This window comes from Schistocerca gregaria, chromosome 1 (genome assembly GCF_023897955.1).
Source record: "Schistocerca gregaria isolate iqSchGreg1 chromosome 1, iqSchGreg1.2, whole genome shotgun sequence".
NCBI lineage: Eukaryota > Metazoa > Arthropoda > Insecta > Orthoptera > Acrididae > Schistocerca > Schistocerca gregaria.
The window spans coordinates 160,554,754-160,569,952 of NC_064920.1; the positions used below are offsets into that span (position 1 = coordinate 160,554,754).

Below are 15,199 nucleotides of genomic sequence, written 5' to 3' on the forward strand. Positions count from 1 at the left end.
AGCACTATGGGACTCTACTTCTGAGCTCATCAGTCCCCTAGAACTTAGAACTACTTAAACCTAACTAACCTAAGGACATCACACACACCCATGCCCGAGGCAGGATTCGAGCCTGCGACCGTAGCAGTCGCGCGGTTCCAGACTGTAGCGCCCAGAACCGCTCGGCCACTCCGGCCGGCTAATAATGAGTAATTTACATTTTGACGTCCCTTCATAGTAAGAGATTAATGCACAAGCTTTATTTGGACGGGGAAGATTTATTGATCTACTTAAGGATACATTTTGGTGTACACTGAATTTTTCGTATTATTTTCAACAGTTGACAAATGATATATTTTTCACAAACAGAAATATTTGACAGCAGAGTAAGTTTTGACATTTTGCGCGAATAGGAGTCGGATATGTGTTTCGAGGACTGAGATGCAGATATGGCGGAAGGACGGAGATAGGGGGCGACTGCTGTCGGAGGTCTCGCGCTCCGGACCTGCGAGGACCGGTTCGAGGTGTAGAGACTCAGTGCTTGCCGGCGAAGGCGGTGTAGGTGACCTTGCCGGTGCTGTCGATGGAGGAGCTGGCGGATGAGTGGACGCCCTGGCCCTTGGAGGAGCCGCTGCCGCCCACAGTGAACGGGCCGCCGCCCTCCACTTCGCCGAAGCGGTTGAGCAGCACGTTGCTGTCGTCACCGCAGGTGGGGCAGCCGCCCCCGTAGCTGCCGCCGCCCCCGCTAGGGCCAACGCCGCCGTACCTGCGGAACCAGAAAACATTCGTCACCCGAAACTCCTCCAGGCATTTCCCATCGCACTGTGTGCGTGGTGAGACGAAGACTCTATTTGTCCTTGGCTAGGAAAATAGAATCTCAGAACCCGGTATTCGCTGTCGTATTTACAACAAGACAAGAAGTAATGAAATTACTGGGTGTTTCAAAATGAAAATCGAGGTCTGTAGATTTTATTATGCGGGTGAGCCAAAGGAAAACCTTAATTTGTAATAACAAATCGAAATTTCGCGCCGGTATCTTGTAAGTTGGTAAGCGTGCTACAAACAGCGTGCAGAATGACCTGTGGGTGGCAGCATAGTGCAGATGCACACATACCGTCGCAGTATCAGTATAAAGATGGCCGCCTCACTTGCACCAGGGAAGAACGGCGTTCTGTTATTCGGTTTTTGCGTAGTGAATGTGTGAAACCTATTGAAATTCATCGACAAATGAAGGTTCAGTACGGTGATGCAAGTTTGTCACAGCAGCAAGTCTACGAATGGAGTAGGAAGTTTGCAAATGGTGTGACTTCAGCGGAAGATATTTACAGATTACTCATGGGTCAGAACACTACATTGTCCATCATGTGCTACAGTTTCACAAAGTGTCTGCAAGATGGGTGCCATGGCAGCTGACTTCTGAAATGGGAGAACGACGCGTTGATGCTTGTGAAGAACTTCTTCGGCACTTTGAACGAGAAGGTGATGGCTTCCTTGCAAGAATCGTTACTGGGGACGAAACCTGGGTTCACTTCAACCAACCGTAAACGAAGAGAGCGAGCAAGGAATGGCGATTCCTCATCACCAAAACCAAAGAATTTTCGAACAGAGCCATCAGCAGGGAAGGTTATGGTGACTCTCTTTTGGGTCGAAAAAGGCGTTATTTTGGAGCATTACATGTCTAGAGGGACCACTGTCACCAGTGCATCATACACAGATTTAAAAAATCATCTGCGGCCTGCAATCAAATCAAAGCGACGTGGATTGCTGTCAGCAGGTGTCCTTTCGCAACATGACAGGCGCCACACTGCCCGTACAACATTTGTAACAATCACAGACCTGCATTTTGGTGTCTTCATCCACCATACTCACCAGACCTTCGCGCAAGTGATTTCCATATGTTTGGACCACTCAAAGAGGCAGTAGGAGGAAAGAAGTTACGTTCTGATGAAGAGGTACGCCACGCGGTGCGTGAGTGGTTGCGCAGACTACCAAAAGAATTTTTACCTAAAGGAATTTATGCACTTTGAAAGCGCTGGAGGACTTGCATTGAGCTTGGGGGAGGTTATGTTGTCAAGTGATACAGCCTCGTACCACTTCTGCACAATAATTAATATTTAAAAAATATTTACGATTTTGATTTGACCCACCCTCATACATTCATCTTACACTGATGAGGCAAAACATTATGACCAACAGGTTTATAGCTTATTTGTCCGTGTTCCGACGCAAAGAGAGCCAGTGCCTTCAAACTATTGATACCATCTGCAGATGTTCTCATCACTTGGAAAAATAGAAGTGAACTTAATACCGAATGCACTTTGCTCTGTAAGAACAGATTAAGTCCGTGCAAAACGCAAGGTTTAAAAAGTCTTCTGCTCAGTGGTCACCATCTTTGCTACTAGCGCTCTCCAACAGAAGACAGGGGAAACAGTGCATGCAAGTCTGCACAGGATTACAAACACAACTGTCTGAGTTGCTTTGTATTTGATGTATTATTTATAATTGTAAGCTAAACATAGTAAATGCTACAATGCTTTAAGAGACCGATATTAATTTTGAATCAGCCTGTACAATAGTGGTAGATATAGATTTGGTAATGGGTCCAGTTTCTGGTAATAGCAGAAATAGTTATGGTGGTGAGAACAAGTACTGTGTTGGATGTAAAAATGAATATTGTATAATTAATTTTCGTTGTTTAGGAAATAAATGATTCGCTGTTGATAACAATAATTTTTGGAAGAATGAATACACTATGTATTTAAGTTATAGGCTACTGGATAGAATAAAATAAACGAATAATAAGTAATAATAAAAAATATCAAATTTACGAGTACATCTTGATAAGATTCGCTTATGACATTGCTATCCTCTGTCAAGGAGAAGAAGAACTGCCTTAGTTGTTGAATGGAATGAACAGTCTAATGAGAAGAAAGTATCGAGATGCAGCAGAAATTAGCTTAGTGGTAAACTTTGCAAAAGAAGAAAAAAGGGGGGACACAAAGTAGAAGAAGTGGAGAAATTCTCCTATCTTGGAAGCAAAATAACACACGGACGAAGTACCTAATACATTGGAGACGGATTAGCACAAACAGAAATGGCATACCTGGTCGAGAGAAGTCTGCTAGTATGGAAAATCGGATTTAATCTGAGGAAGAAATTACTTAGAACGTAGGTTCGGAGCATTTGAGCAGAGCGTGCGACGGTCAGTTTCTATTGGCAGTCCATGAGGTTTTTTTGTTTCCTCTAAAAGTAATACGGAGACGGCGGTATGGAAAACTGTTTCTGAGCGACAGCGTTAAGCTACATGTGCGGGATAAACGTTGTATCGATCTTTTTGAAAAATGCTTTAATCCTACTAGCTGAGGAAAGGAGTACGTGGCCACAGCAGCATGACAATAGATGTGAGGGCAAGGAGCGTCCTGTTGTACAGTGTTGTTATTAGTGTATAGAATAGATGGCGACGGCCGTAGAAGGTTGCACTTCCACGTGAACACTACGTCAAAATTTATATACATAGTGTGTCTCAAAAGTTCGTCGAATAGTCCGATATGTTAAAAGCTACTCTGATTACGATGAGTCGCCCGCGCATACGCATTGAAGCACCCTCTATGCAAAAATCGACGTAAATCAGTGGTGCAAACTGCGACCAAGCTAACGCAGTCAGCGTGAGAACTCGTGTCACGCGTTAATATGGAATTCGTCCACAAAATGTTTTCCCGTATCTGCTCCTGTACCAGTCATTCGGCTGCGGTGTAACTTTGGTGAGTTGTGCGCACGCCCATGAAGCACCTTCCATAGGGGTGGGGTGCAAAAGGGATGACATAGAAGTGTGACTCAGGAACGTCTGCAGCGGTTTCAAACAAATTTTGTATACACACGACTCATTCTGTATTAATTACGTACAATTGTTTGTATAAAAAATACTGTGGAGGGTAATGTATCCTTACCATCCCCAGGTATGAGGGTGGAGATGGAGGTGAGGAACCGCGACATGTAATAATGTTCGGTAACTACCGACATTAGTATCGAATGCATGGTTTTAGAGACCTCGAGGCTCGTTGGTGGCAGCCCTGATGTTTTACCCATAAGGGCAGGTGGGGGAACGGGAGGGTAGGACTTGCAATGCCAGCGATGTATCAGCTTAACTATAATAGCTGAAACATTTTCTACCGAACGTGGCGCACGTATCACATGCTATTCCAGGGGTCTCCAAACTACGGCTCGCGGGCCGAAACCGGCCCGCGAGAGCCGGCAAACCGGCCCGCGTTAGCCCGGTAACCGGCCCACCAAATATTTGAGGTGGTACCTATACTGCAATAATTGAGTTTCGAGGCCTATCGCGACCAATACACCGCGACATTGGCTCTGCTACTCGCTACAAGACTACACAACTAAACTTATTGTTGCGCCGCTTGAAATAACAATGCGTTCACATACTCTACCTCTGTTACGTCTTGCAGTAATAGTGTTGCTAACAATGATTTTGAGATTTCGTTAACTTGGCAGGACGCTTTCGTGAAGAATGTGCAGTGACACACTTTTTTGTCGGTGAAATACGCCAAAATAAAATACGCCAGAATTTCGGTCAGGTACGTCCACCAATCCAAATTATGTAATTAAATAAAAATTGTAGTTCGTTTCAGTGCTAGCTATTCCCACAACCTTAGATTTCTGCGATTTCATCTTTCCTTTAGCCTTACATTACGGTGATCGTGGAGTGCTAGGGTGCTTTAATCCCACTAGGTAGATCTTGGCCCTTATTACTTTGTGGAGGAGTCGATGTGGCCCGCACACTAAAAAGTTTGGAGACCCCTGTGCTATACCCTTATCACTGAGGTGGCGGTGAAAAGAGATGACATGTAAAAATGTTCGACAACGACCTGCCATTATTTCGTTCCTGCCCCGTTAGGAGTATTCTAATAGCGCGTAGCACAATCTGTTTCTTATTTGAGGTTTCAGTCACGTCAATCAGGTTGCAAGAATGAGCATTGCAGCGGGCCAGTAATGTTGTCAGTGTGTTTCGAGACCAAAGATCATGCCACACCGCTGAATAACACCGATACGTTTAACGTAATCTCTGGACTCTCAGGGCATAAGACAGCGGAGAGTCGGACAGTTGCCAATGGCAGTTCTTTTGGTCGAGACGACAATCCGTTACTGTTGTCAGTTGCGCCTCCGAGAAACGAAAGAGTATCGGTCAGTTTTAAAGGAAGGAAAAAGAAACGAAACAGTTGCGAAGATATCGCAGAGGTTATCAATGTCACCATCGACTTCTGACTAAGCGGGAACGTGTCACTAAAATGCGAGTTGGTGTACCTGAAAATCAACGTGAACGTCGCGTGCAAGGAATGAAGGAACGAGTCAGCTCGTCATGGGCTGGTGAACCTGAGGATGAACGTGAACGCCGTCCACAAACAATGCGGGAAATATAAACGGACAGAAAAAAAAATCACAACACAAAGGAGGAGATGTGTGACATAATCGAAAGTTGTTAGACGTGTTTCCAAGTACGAAAGATGATTTCTATTCAAACTTCCACCAGTCGCATAAGACTGGCGCCAGTAGCGACACTATGAGGATGAAAATCACGTTTGCAATGGTCGTGACCGTTAAATAACGTTAAATGGGACGTGATGAGTTGGAGTTAGTCCAGAATGGCTTTAAGGTGACAAAAACGCCATTACAAACACCTCACTGAGTTTTAATCAGTCGTGTAACAGGTCTACGAGACGCTGGATGTTCCTTCTGCGATACAGCAGAAATACTTGATTGTTGGCAGCGGAGCTCATGAGAATGTACGGTCGCATGAAGACCGAGCTCCGGACGGCAACGTGGCAGTGCCGAGAAGGAAGACCGCAGTGTTCTGCTTATGGCTCTCGCGCATTGCACTGCATCTGCAGCAGCAAACTGAGCAGCAGTTGGCACCGCAGTGACACAACGAAAAGTCACAAATCGGTTGATTCAATGACAGCTCCGAGCCAGACGTCCCACTGTGTCCCACTGACCCCAAACCACCGTCATTTGCGGCTTCAGTAATTTCACACGCAAGCTGATTAGAGGGAAGGGTGGAGGTCTTAAGTGTTTCCTGATGAAAGCTGCTTCTGCCTCGGTGCCAGTGATTGGTTAGAAGGAGGCCTGCAACAAACCTGTATTTGCGCAAGACGCAATGGTCCTACGCATGGAGTCTGTGCTGCGATTTCGCGGCAAAAGCGGCTCTCTCGTGGGTATCCCACGCACCCTGAATGCAAATTCGCGAGTCAATCGCAATTGTTGTGCTGCCATTCATGAACAACATTCCAGAGGATGTTCTCCAACAGGATAACGCTCGCCGACATACCGCAGTTGTAAGCCAACATGGTCTACAGAGTGTCAATGTGTTGCTGTGGCCTGCTTGATCACCAGATCTGCCTCCAGCACATATGGGACATCGTCGGACGGCAACTCGTTATCGACAAACTGCACTAACCGTCCCTCCATTGATCGACCAAAAGCAACAGACATCGAACCCCATCCCACAAACTGACATTCGGCACCTGTACAACACAATGCTTGCACGTTTGCATGCTCGCATTCAACACCGTTTATTAATGTACAGGCATTTCACATCTGTAATGACTTACATCGCGCTTACATTAAACTCTGATCTTGCAATGTTAATCACTCTAATCTGTTACTAGACAAAAGTATTTCCGACATTTCATTACTCTACATTAATTTTGTTTGTTATCGACCTTTCTTCATCAGTGACATATACTTACGTGGGGGAAGCCGCGGCAAAAAGCAGGCGCCAGATATATTTGGCTGAAAGGGAACAGTATTACATGATGGCGTCTTTCAATAGTGGTACAAGTCCATTTTTATTCATTCTGAGATACAGAGTCCTAAAGTTAAATGAGTATCAAGTGTCTGATATGAAACTTCCTGACAGATTAAAACTGTGTACCGGACCGAGACTCGAACTCGGGACCTTTGCCTTTCGCGGTCAAGTCCTCTACCAACTGAGCTACGCAAGCACAACTCGCGCCCCCTCCTCCCAGCTTTACTGCTTCCAGTATCTCGTCTCCTACCTTCCAAACTATACAGAAGCTCTCCTGCGAACCATGCAGAAATGGTAGAGCACTTTCCCGCGAAAGGCAAAGGTCCCGAGTTCGAGTCTCGGTCCGGTACACAGTTTTAATCTGCCAGGAAGTTTCATATCAGCGCACACTCCGCTGCAGAGTGAAAATCTCATTCTGGAAGTATCTGTTATCTCAACTGCAGATTTTTTTCAGCGCTAATTTAACTTTAGGACTCTGTATCTCAGAATGTACAAAAATGGACTTGTACCACTATTGAAGAAGCCCTTCATATGTGATAACGAATAGAAGATGACTGATGCGTACCCGCTGCCTCCATAGCCGCCGCCGCCGCCTCCAGCACCGCCCCCGTAACCACTACTGCCGTAGCCCGTGTTGCCGTACCCAGTGTTGCCGTAGCCGCCGCTGCCGCCTCCGCCAGAGACGCCGTATCCAGAAGATGGCACGTGTCCTCCACCGTGGAAAGCGTTACCGCCTCCGAGGCCAGGAGCACCTGCGCCAAGACCTAGGGGCGCGCCGCCTCCAGAGCTGGACGAGGCGCTGCTCTGGCTGGAGCTGTAGCTGCCGCCGCCGTCGCCGAAGTAGAGCGGGCCGGAGCTGGAGGAGCTGGAGCTGGACGAGTGGCTGGAGGAGCCACTGCCCCCGCCGGGGCTGCGACGGAAGCGGTCCTCCTTGCCGGGTATGCCCACCGAGTCCTTGTCGTGGAACGCCTTGTGGCCCTTCTTGCGCAGGAACACCACCAGTGCGGGCACCACCTCCTCTTCCACATCCACTGCGTCTTTCAGGGCCTTCACCTTGTTCTCGATCTCGTCGCTGGCGTCGTCTTCGTCGTCGTCCTTCGCGTCGTCGTCCTTGCCTTTCTCGGTCTCGCGTGATTCGGACTGCTCGTTTTTGTCAGGCACGACCTCAGCCTGGCTGGTCTCCTCCAGTGGAGTTTCGGGTACGTAGCTGGGCGGCATCGGGAACGGCGCAACGCCACCGGGAGGTGGCGGCACCGCACCAGTGCGGTCCTCCGCAACTGGGGGCATGCCGAAGCTGACTAGAGGTGGGTTATAGGCCTGGCGCTGGCTTAAGAACGGCTGGTAGCCGCCCTTCACCTGGAAGTCGTCTGGGTAGCCAGCTGGTGCCCTGGGCTGCTGCTCCTGCTGAGGCGGCTGTTGACGGAAGGGAGCCGGGTAGACAGGCATGTGCACGGGCGGCACTCCCCAGGCCACCTGCTCTGGCTGGTAGGCTGGCGGTGGGCTCAGCCCAGGGTACGGCTCGTTCGACTGGAAGATGACGCTCAAGGGTCGCTGTCCCTGCTCAAAAACACATCAAATACAACTTATAACAAGTGTATGAACGCATGGTACCATGGCAATAATTCTGGACACATTTTCGGAACGTTCACTTTAGCATAATGAGATGTAAGTAACATTTAGCATACTAAATTAATAAGTTATCCTATTATTTTTTATGATGTTCTATTGAATGTTAATCATTTCTAGAGAATGTGCTGTTATATTTTTTAATTAAAAATGAATAAATTGACTTAAAACGATTAAAAAGTTCACTGTTTCACCTGTTTGGGCAGCCGTTTGTAACTTGATCTGTTCCAACAAATCAATCAATGAGAGCGTATTATTTTGGCTCTATCCAGTGAGAAAAGCGTTTCGGTCATTGTTCTAACTCTAGTAGTACCAATCGTTGGTGTTGAACTGTGAGGTTTCTTTAGTGTGACCTGAGTTGAGAGGGTGCAGGACTGAAAAGGATCTCTCCTGTACCAGAACGTGATGATAGTCACCAGCCGGCCGCGGTGGCCGAGCGGTTCCAGGCGCTCAGTCCGGAACCGCGAGACTACTACGGTCGCAGGTTCGAATCCTCGAATCCTGCCTCAAGCATGGATGTGTGTGATGTCCTTAGGTTAGTTAGGTTCAAGGGGACTGATGACCTCAGATGTTAAGTTCCATAGTGCTCAGAGCCATTTGAACCATTAGTCATCAAGTAAACGGAGTAAGTCATTAACAGTCCGTGAAGAGGGTTATTTGTATGCAGAAACAGCAAAAAGGTTGGGTAGAGGCACCACAAAGTCTAGCGTGAGGCTAGTTTACAACAGGTATGAAGAAACTGGGTCAATCAAAATTGCTCCAAGAACGGGCAGAAAGCCAGTTTCGACTAATCAAGACTGTCGCAGAATCTGCAGTCTTTCTTTGCAAGGTCATCGGTAGAACACATAATCTCATCTTGAAGACTTCAGAGCTGAAGTTTCTGATCGACCGTTCAGACGGCAACTCTGCGAAAATTGTTTGCATGCGAGGACTCCCATTGACGAGTGTTATCTGAACGAAATGCAGAGGAAGAAACGTGTGCAATGGGCATTAGTATACAGGGAATGGACACAAGCAGTCTGCGTAAGAGTCATTTGGAGTGATGAAACTAATATCAGCACCTTTGGAAGTGATGGAGTTAAGTTCGCTCGCCGTCGACCAGAGGAAGACTTATTGCGTCAGTAAACAAATGCCATTATGAAGCATCCTATCAGTGTCACAAGTGTCCAGAATTAATGCCACTACTATAAATTTTTAAAATTTTCTCTAGTTTCCAGCCGCATCAAGTGGTTAGATATTCACGAAAATTCTTATTAGTGCTCCTCGACCATTTTAGAACAGTGAGTGTCCTGTGTTTACTGTCGCAGTCCATGTGCAGCCATGCTACCGCTTGCCACATTACTGGTGCTCCTCATAGGGACCCACGAGGTAATGTTAACGATGGGAGCCCGTCGCGTACATTTCAGCATTCTGATGGCCATGTCCTAAGCTATGTTCAGCTAAAAGACGCTCTCTTTATTTAGTCAGATAGTTTTGTCTTTTTATTACTCTATCCCAGAAGATGCCATCTTCATTAAATATGCTCTTTGATATTTTTGTCTTTCTTTATTATGCTATCCAAGAACCATTTGTCACGTCTAAAGCAATTCGCTTGGCCACACTTTATTTATCCACAGAGATAGGAGTTTCGGATAATTTCTAATGAAAAAAAAAAAACAATAAACGCATGATACACTGAAGAGCCAAAGAAACTGGTATACCTGCCTAATATCGTATAGTGCCCTCGCGAGCAAGCAGAAGTGCTGCAACACGACGTGGCACGGGTTCGAATGATGCATAAAGTAGTGCTGGAGGAAATTGACACCATGAATCCTGCAGGGCTGTCCATAAATCCTTTAGGGTACGAGGGGATGGAGATCTCTTCTGAACAGCACGTTGCAAGGCATCCCAGATATGCTCAATAATGTTCATGTCTGGGGAGTTTGGTGCCCAGTGGAAGTTGTTACTCTGAAGAGTGTTCCGGTGCCACTTGGTAGCAATTCTGGACGTGTGGGGTGTCGCATTGTCCTGCTGGAATTGCCCATTCCGCCGAAATGCACAATGGACATGAATAGATCCAGGTAATCAGACAGGATGTTTACGTATGTGTCATGAGTCAGAGTCGTATGTAGACGTATCAAGGGTTCCATATCACTCCAACTGTACATGCCCTACACCGTCACAGAGCCTCCACCAGCTTGAACAGTCCCTGCTGACATGCAGAGTCCATCGACTTGTGAGGTTGTCTCCATACACGTACTCGTCCGTCCGCTCGACATGATTTGAAACGATTCTCGTCCGAGCAGGCAATATGTTTCCAGTATTCAACAGTTCAATGTCGGTGTTGATGGGCCCAGACGAGGCGTAGAGCTTTGTGTTGTGCAAACATCAAGGGTACAGAAGTGGGCCTTCGGTTCCGAAAACTGTATCGATGATATTGCTTGAATGGTTCGCACACCGACACTTGTTGATGGCCCAGCACTGCCGCATCACGCATGACGTTTCAGGTTATTACTTCTTTACCAGCGACGATGTTCCCAATAAATTTCGCATACGGTATCCACATATGCCGCTGAAAGTACCTGCAATATCGTATCATCGTACGTCATGTAGCTCAGGAGACGTTACGTCGTAAACAGTGAGATGCTTTAAAAAACTGACGCATCGTGCATCACGTTTAAATTTATTATTTCGTTGCTACTAATTCTATTCGCAAAACATTTTGTAGACAGTATCCACATACGCTGTTAAATCTACCTACATAATTATTTCATTGAACGACTCATAGTTCAGGAGATATGACGTCATAAACGTTAAGCACACGGCTAGACGCTGCCTGATATGGCCACGAACTGTAAAATAAATACCTGGACAACGCAGGGTTTCTCTGCTAGTCATCTATAAATGTGCACTCTGTTTCAGTCCTATCAACAAATAAAAATCCCTGACAGTACCGAAAATCGAATCGGGGTCCTCTGTAGGGCAGCTTAGCACACTCACTACTGAGCTAAGGACGCGGACAAAATAATGTACTTAAAATGGTTTTGCGGGCGTGGTGTTCCGTGGTGGTTTGACGCAGCTCTCTTCACCAGTCGGTCCTCAGCAAGTACCTTCATCTCAGCAAAACTACTGAAATCTACGTACATCTGAATCTGTTTCGTGTCCCTCTAAAATTTTGGTCCCCGATTCGATCTACCCGTCAAATCTCCAAAACTGTCCTGTGGCACCACATCTCAAAAGTTTATCTTCTTCTCTTACCATTATTTATGATTCTACATTTGCTCTGTACCATAGACTTTTAACAATCAACACAAAACGAAAACTCAATAGAATTTTCGATGATACTATAAAACAAAGGAAATAAGTCTAACATCCAAAAATACAATCCTTGAGACCAGAAAAAGTTTCATGAAACGCCACGTTTGGGACACGGTTCAGTGAAAGATCAACAGTCGGGAAGCATAAAAGAAACAGTGGGTGACCTTCGAAATCTGATGTTACAGGAGGCTATTGAAAGTCAAATAAATTGATCTCGGAAAGAATGAAGACTCTGCAATGACACAAAATGTATCGCGAAGAATATAATGAAACGAGGACACTGGTTGGCCCCGTATTATTTCAGAGTCGTTGCTGAAAACTGTAAAGGAATGATGGAAAGAAAGAACTGTAGCAGAAGGTCTTGACGAGAGTGTATAAGCAACGTAGCTGATAGTGTGGTATGAAGCAGTTATGCTGAAATGGCGATAGTGGACTGCTCTGAAGATAATGAAACAAATATTATCGTTGATGGCCGAAACCACAAATACTTCTGGGCAGAAGACACTGTTCTGGTGCGCATTACCGCCTTCAGCTAGGAGGCAGGTTGAACAATATGTACCAGATTTCACCCTCTTCCTTCCTTTCGTTTCATATTTATGCGAAGCACAAAAATGTGTTACACTATTTAACTGTCATCGAAGATTTACACTTGATATGACGTTGGTTTTATAAGGGTTACTACTTGCTACTTCGATTGGATTGGATTGGATTGTTTGGGGGAGGAGACCAAAGAGCGAGGTCATCGGTCTCATCGGATTAGGGAAGGACAGGGAAGGAAGTCGGCCGTGCCCTTTCAAAGGATCCATCCCGGCATTTGCCTGGAGCGATTTAGGGAAATCACGGAAAACCTAAATCAGGATGGCTGGACGTGGGATTGAACCGTCGTCCTCCCGAATGCGAGTCCAGTTATAAGGGTTGGATTGTTTGGGTGAAGAGACCAAACAGTGAGGTCATCGGTCTCATCGGATTAGGGAAGGAAGTCAACCATGCCCTTTCAAAGGAACCATCCCAGCATTTACGGAAATCACGGAAAACCTAAATCAGGATGACCAGATGCGGGGCTGAACCGTCGTCCTCCCGAATGCGAGTCCAGTGTGCTAACCACTGCGCCACCTCAGTCGGTTTTTATAAGGTTTGTTCAAGATATGAAAGAGACACTCAATTTGAAACGCTTCTGCTATTCGCAACGTCTCATTTCGTAAGTACACAACTTGTCATTCCATTGTTTCCCAATGAGGCACGTAGGATACTTTTAGGCGTGGTGTCATACCTTAGCGGACACCCGCTTCTCTGGACGATGAGTGGGTGAGATCTTGCACCAGCCAAGAACTTTGGCTATCGCGAGCCAATCAAACAGTCGCGGATTTCCAGTTGTGTGCAAACATGGTCAGCTGGAACCTTGATTCTGGCGCTGTACTCTGTTTCATTTGGACCTATCTGGGGCCGAATACCGTTCTGTGAGGAGGTGGACGCTAGATGCCGGTTTCCTCATGATGTATCGTAATTGTTGGGTGAGACTGCGAGGTCTTAGATTTTAGAAACGCTTTTCACATCTATCCGACTACATTCATGCAGATCGCGTTTGTTTATCAAGTCATGACTTACTGGAGTAAATTTTCGTGTGGCGTACATCTTATAATTAAAACGAAACCTAACTTTTCTTTGTCGCCAGATAAGAAGCGCGTGCTCACATGGATATACTTCATTCATCTAGGAGCATTTGTGGCATGTAGTCCCTTTCTTATTCAATTATACGTGAGTAAACTGCCTTGATATTGTTACTTTGTGAATATTGTGAAAGCTTGGTATATTTTTCCCCTTTGTATAACACCTGAGACTGCTTGTTGTGAACTATGTAAAGCTGCTTGTTCTGAATCTCAAATAGTGAACGTTAGACTGACTTTGCAACAGTATCTGGATTCGTGTGCTTATTCCGTGGAACCTACTTTTGTTCGTTCATGGAACTACGTGGCCTGGTCGTACCCTGATTCCTTGTCCTGTTTAATGGCTCGCTTCATAGGGTGAAGTTATGTCATTGCAAATTATCATTGTGCGACTACTGGTTCAGGAAATACGTCGTCATAAACACTCTGATGCATGAAAACCGAGCTTTTTTTTTAAAAAAAAACAAAGAGCAAATTGCCCAGGCTCAGTGAATGTTTGATAATGAGACCACTGCAGAATTTCCAAAACATGCTGTTTTATATATGGAGTTCGATTCTTTAAAGAATCGGGTGTGAGGTTACTGGTTCTTGTGTAAGAATTGTAGCCGTACCCAGCAGGAAAACGGCCTCCAGTACCCGAATGTGCAACGTGTCGACTACAGTGCTAACGGAACTGTTGAGCCATGTTCATGTTCCGCCTCACAGGAGTGCGACAATCGGCTACAGTCAATACTTCGATGTGGTACACACTGTCGTCTGAGGTGGACCCACGTCTGTTTTGGCTTAAGCAAGTTCCTGACACCAAAACCACACCTGATTCTACATCTACATCTACATTTATACTCCGAAAGCCACCCAACGATGTGTGGCGGAGGGCACTTTACGTCCACTGTCATTACCTCTCTTTCCTGTTCCAGTCTCGTATGGTTCGCTGGAAGAAAGACTGTCTGAAAGCCTCCGTGCGCGCTCTAATCTCTCTAATTTTACATTCGTGATCTCCTCGGGAGGTATAAGTAGGGGGAAGCAATATATTCGATACCTCATGCAGAAACGCACCCTCTCGAAACCTGGCGAGCAAGCTACAGTGCGATGCAGAGCGCCTCTCTTGCAGAGTTTGCCACTTGAGTTTGGTAAACATCTCCGTAGCGCTATCACGGTTACCAAATAACCCTGTGATGAAACGCGCCGCTCTTCTTTGGATCTCCTCTATCTCTTCCGTCAACCCGATCTGGTACGGATCCCACACAGATGAGCAATAAGGTGTAGGTCGAACGAGTGTTTTGTAAGCCACCTCCTTTGTTGATGGGCTACATTTTCTAAGGACTCTCCCAATGAATCTGAACCTGGTACCCGCCTCACCAACAATTAATTTTATATGATCATTCCACTTCAAATCGTTCCGCACGCATACTCCCAGATATTTTACAGAAGTAACTGCTACCAGTGGTTGTTCCGCTATCATATAATCATACAATAAAGGATCCTTCTTTCTATGTATTTGCAATACATTACATTTGTCTATGTTAAGGGTCAGTTGCCACTCCGTGCACCAAGTGCCTATCCGCTGCAGATCATCCTGAATTTCGCTACAATTTTCTAATGCTGCAACTTCTCTGTATACTACAGCATCATCCGCGAAAAGCCGCATGGAACTTCCGACACTATCTTCTAGGTTATTTATATATATTGTGAAAAGCAATGGTCCCATAACACTCCCCTGTGGCATACCAGAGGTTACTTTAACGTCAGTAGACGTCTCTCCATTGATAACAACATGCTGTGTTCTGTTTGCTAAAAACTCTTCAATCCAGCCACA

At 45.9% G+C, this 15,199-nt stretch overlaps 1 protein-coding gene across 38 annotated transcripts in view; it reads right to left on the bottom strand.

Moving 5' to 3' along the window:
• Positions 1–237: 237 nt before the first annotated feature.
• LOC126335446 (fibrous sheath CABYR-binding protein-like) overlaps positions 238–15,199 on the bottom strand; it is a 103,241-nt gene continuing 88,279 nt past the window's right edge. For 9 of the 38 annotated variants that reach the window (XM_049998746.1, XM_049998862.1, XM_049998985.1 and 6 more), the window contains 2 exons: positions 7,362–8,353; positions 238–745 (listed from right to left, as the gene is read on the bottom strand). In XM_049998746.1, the coding sequence (XP_049854703.1) occupies positions 514–745; positions 7,362–8,353 (1,224 nt within the window). In that variant the 3' untranslated portion in view covers positions 238–513. Of the gene's footprint in view, positions 746–7,361; positions 8,357–15,199 lie in introns of all 38 variants that reach the window. The other 29 variants (XM_049998740.1, XM_049998976.1, XM_049998818.1 and 26 more) reach the window with 7 other exon arrangements.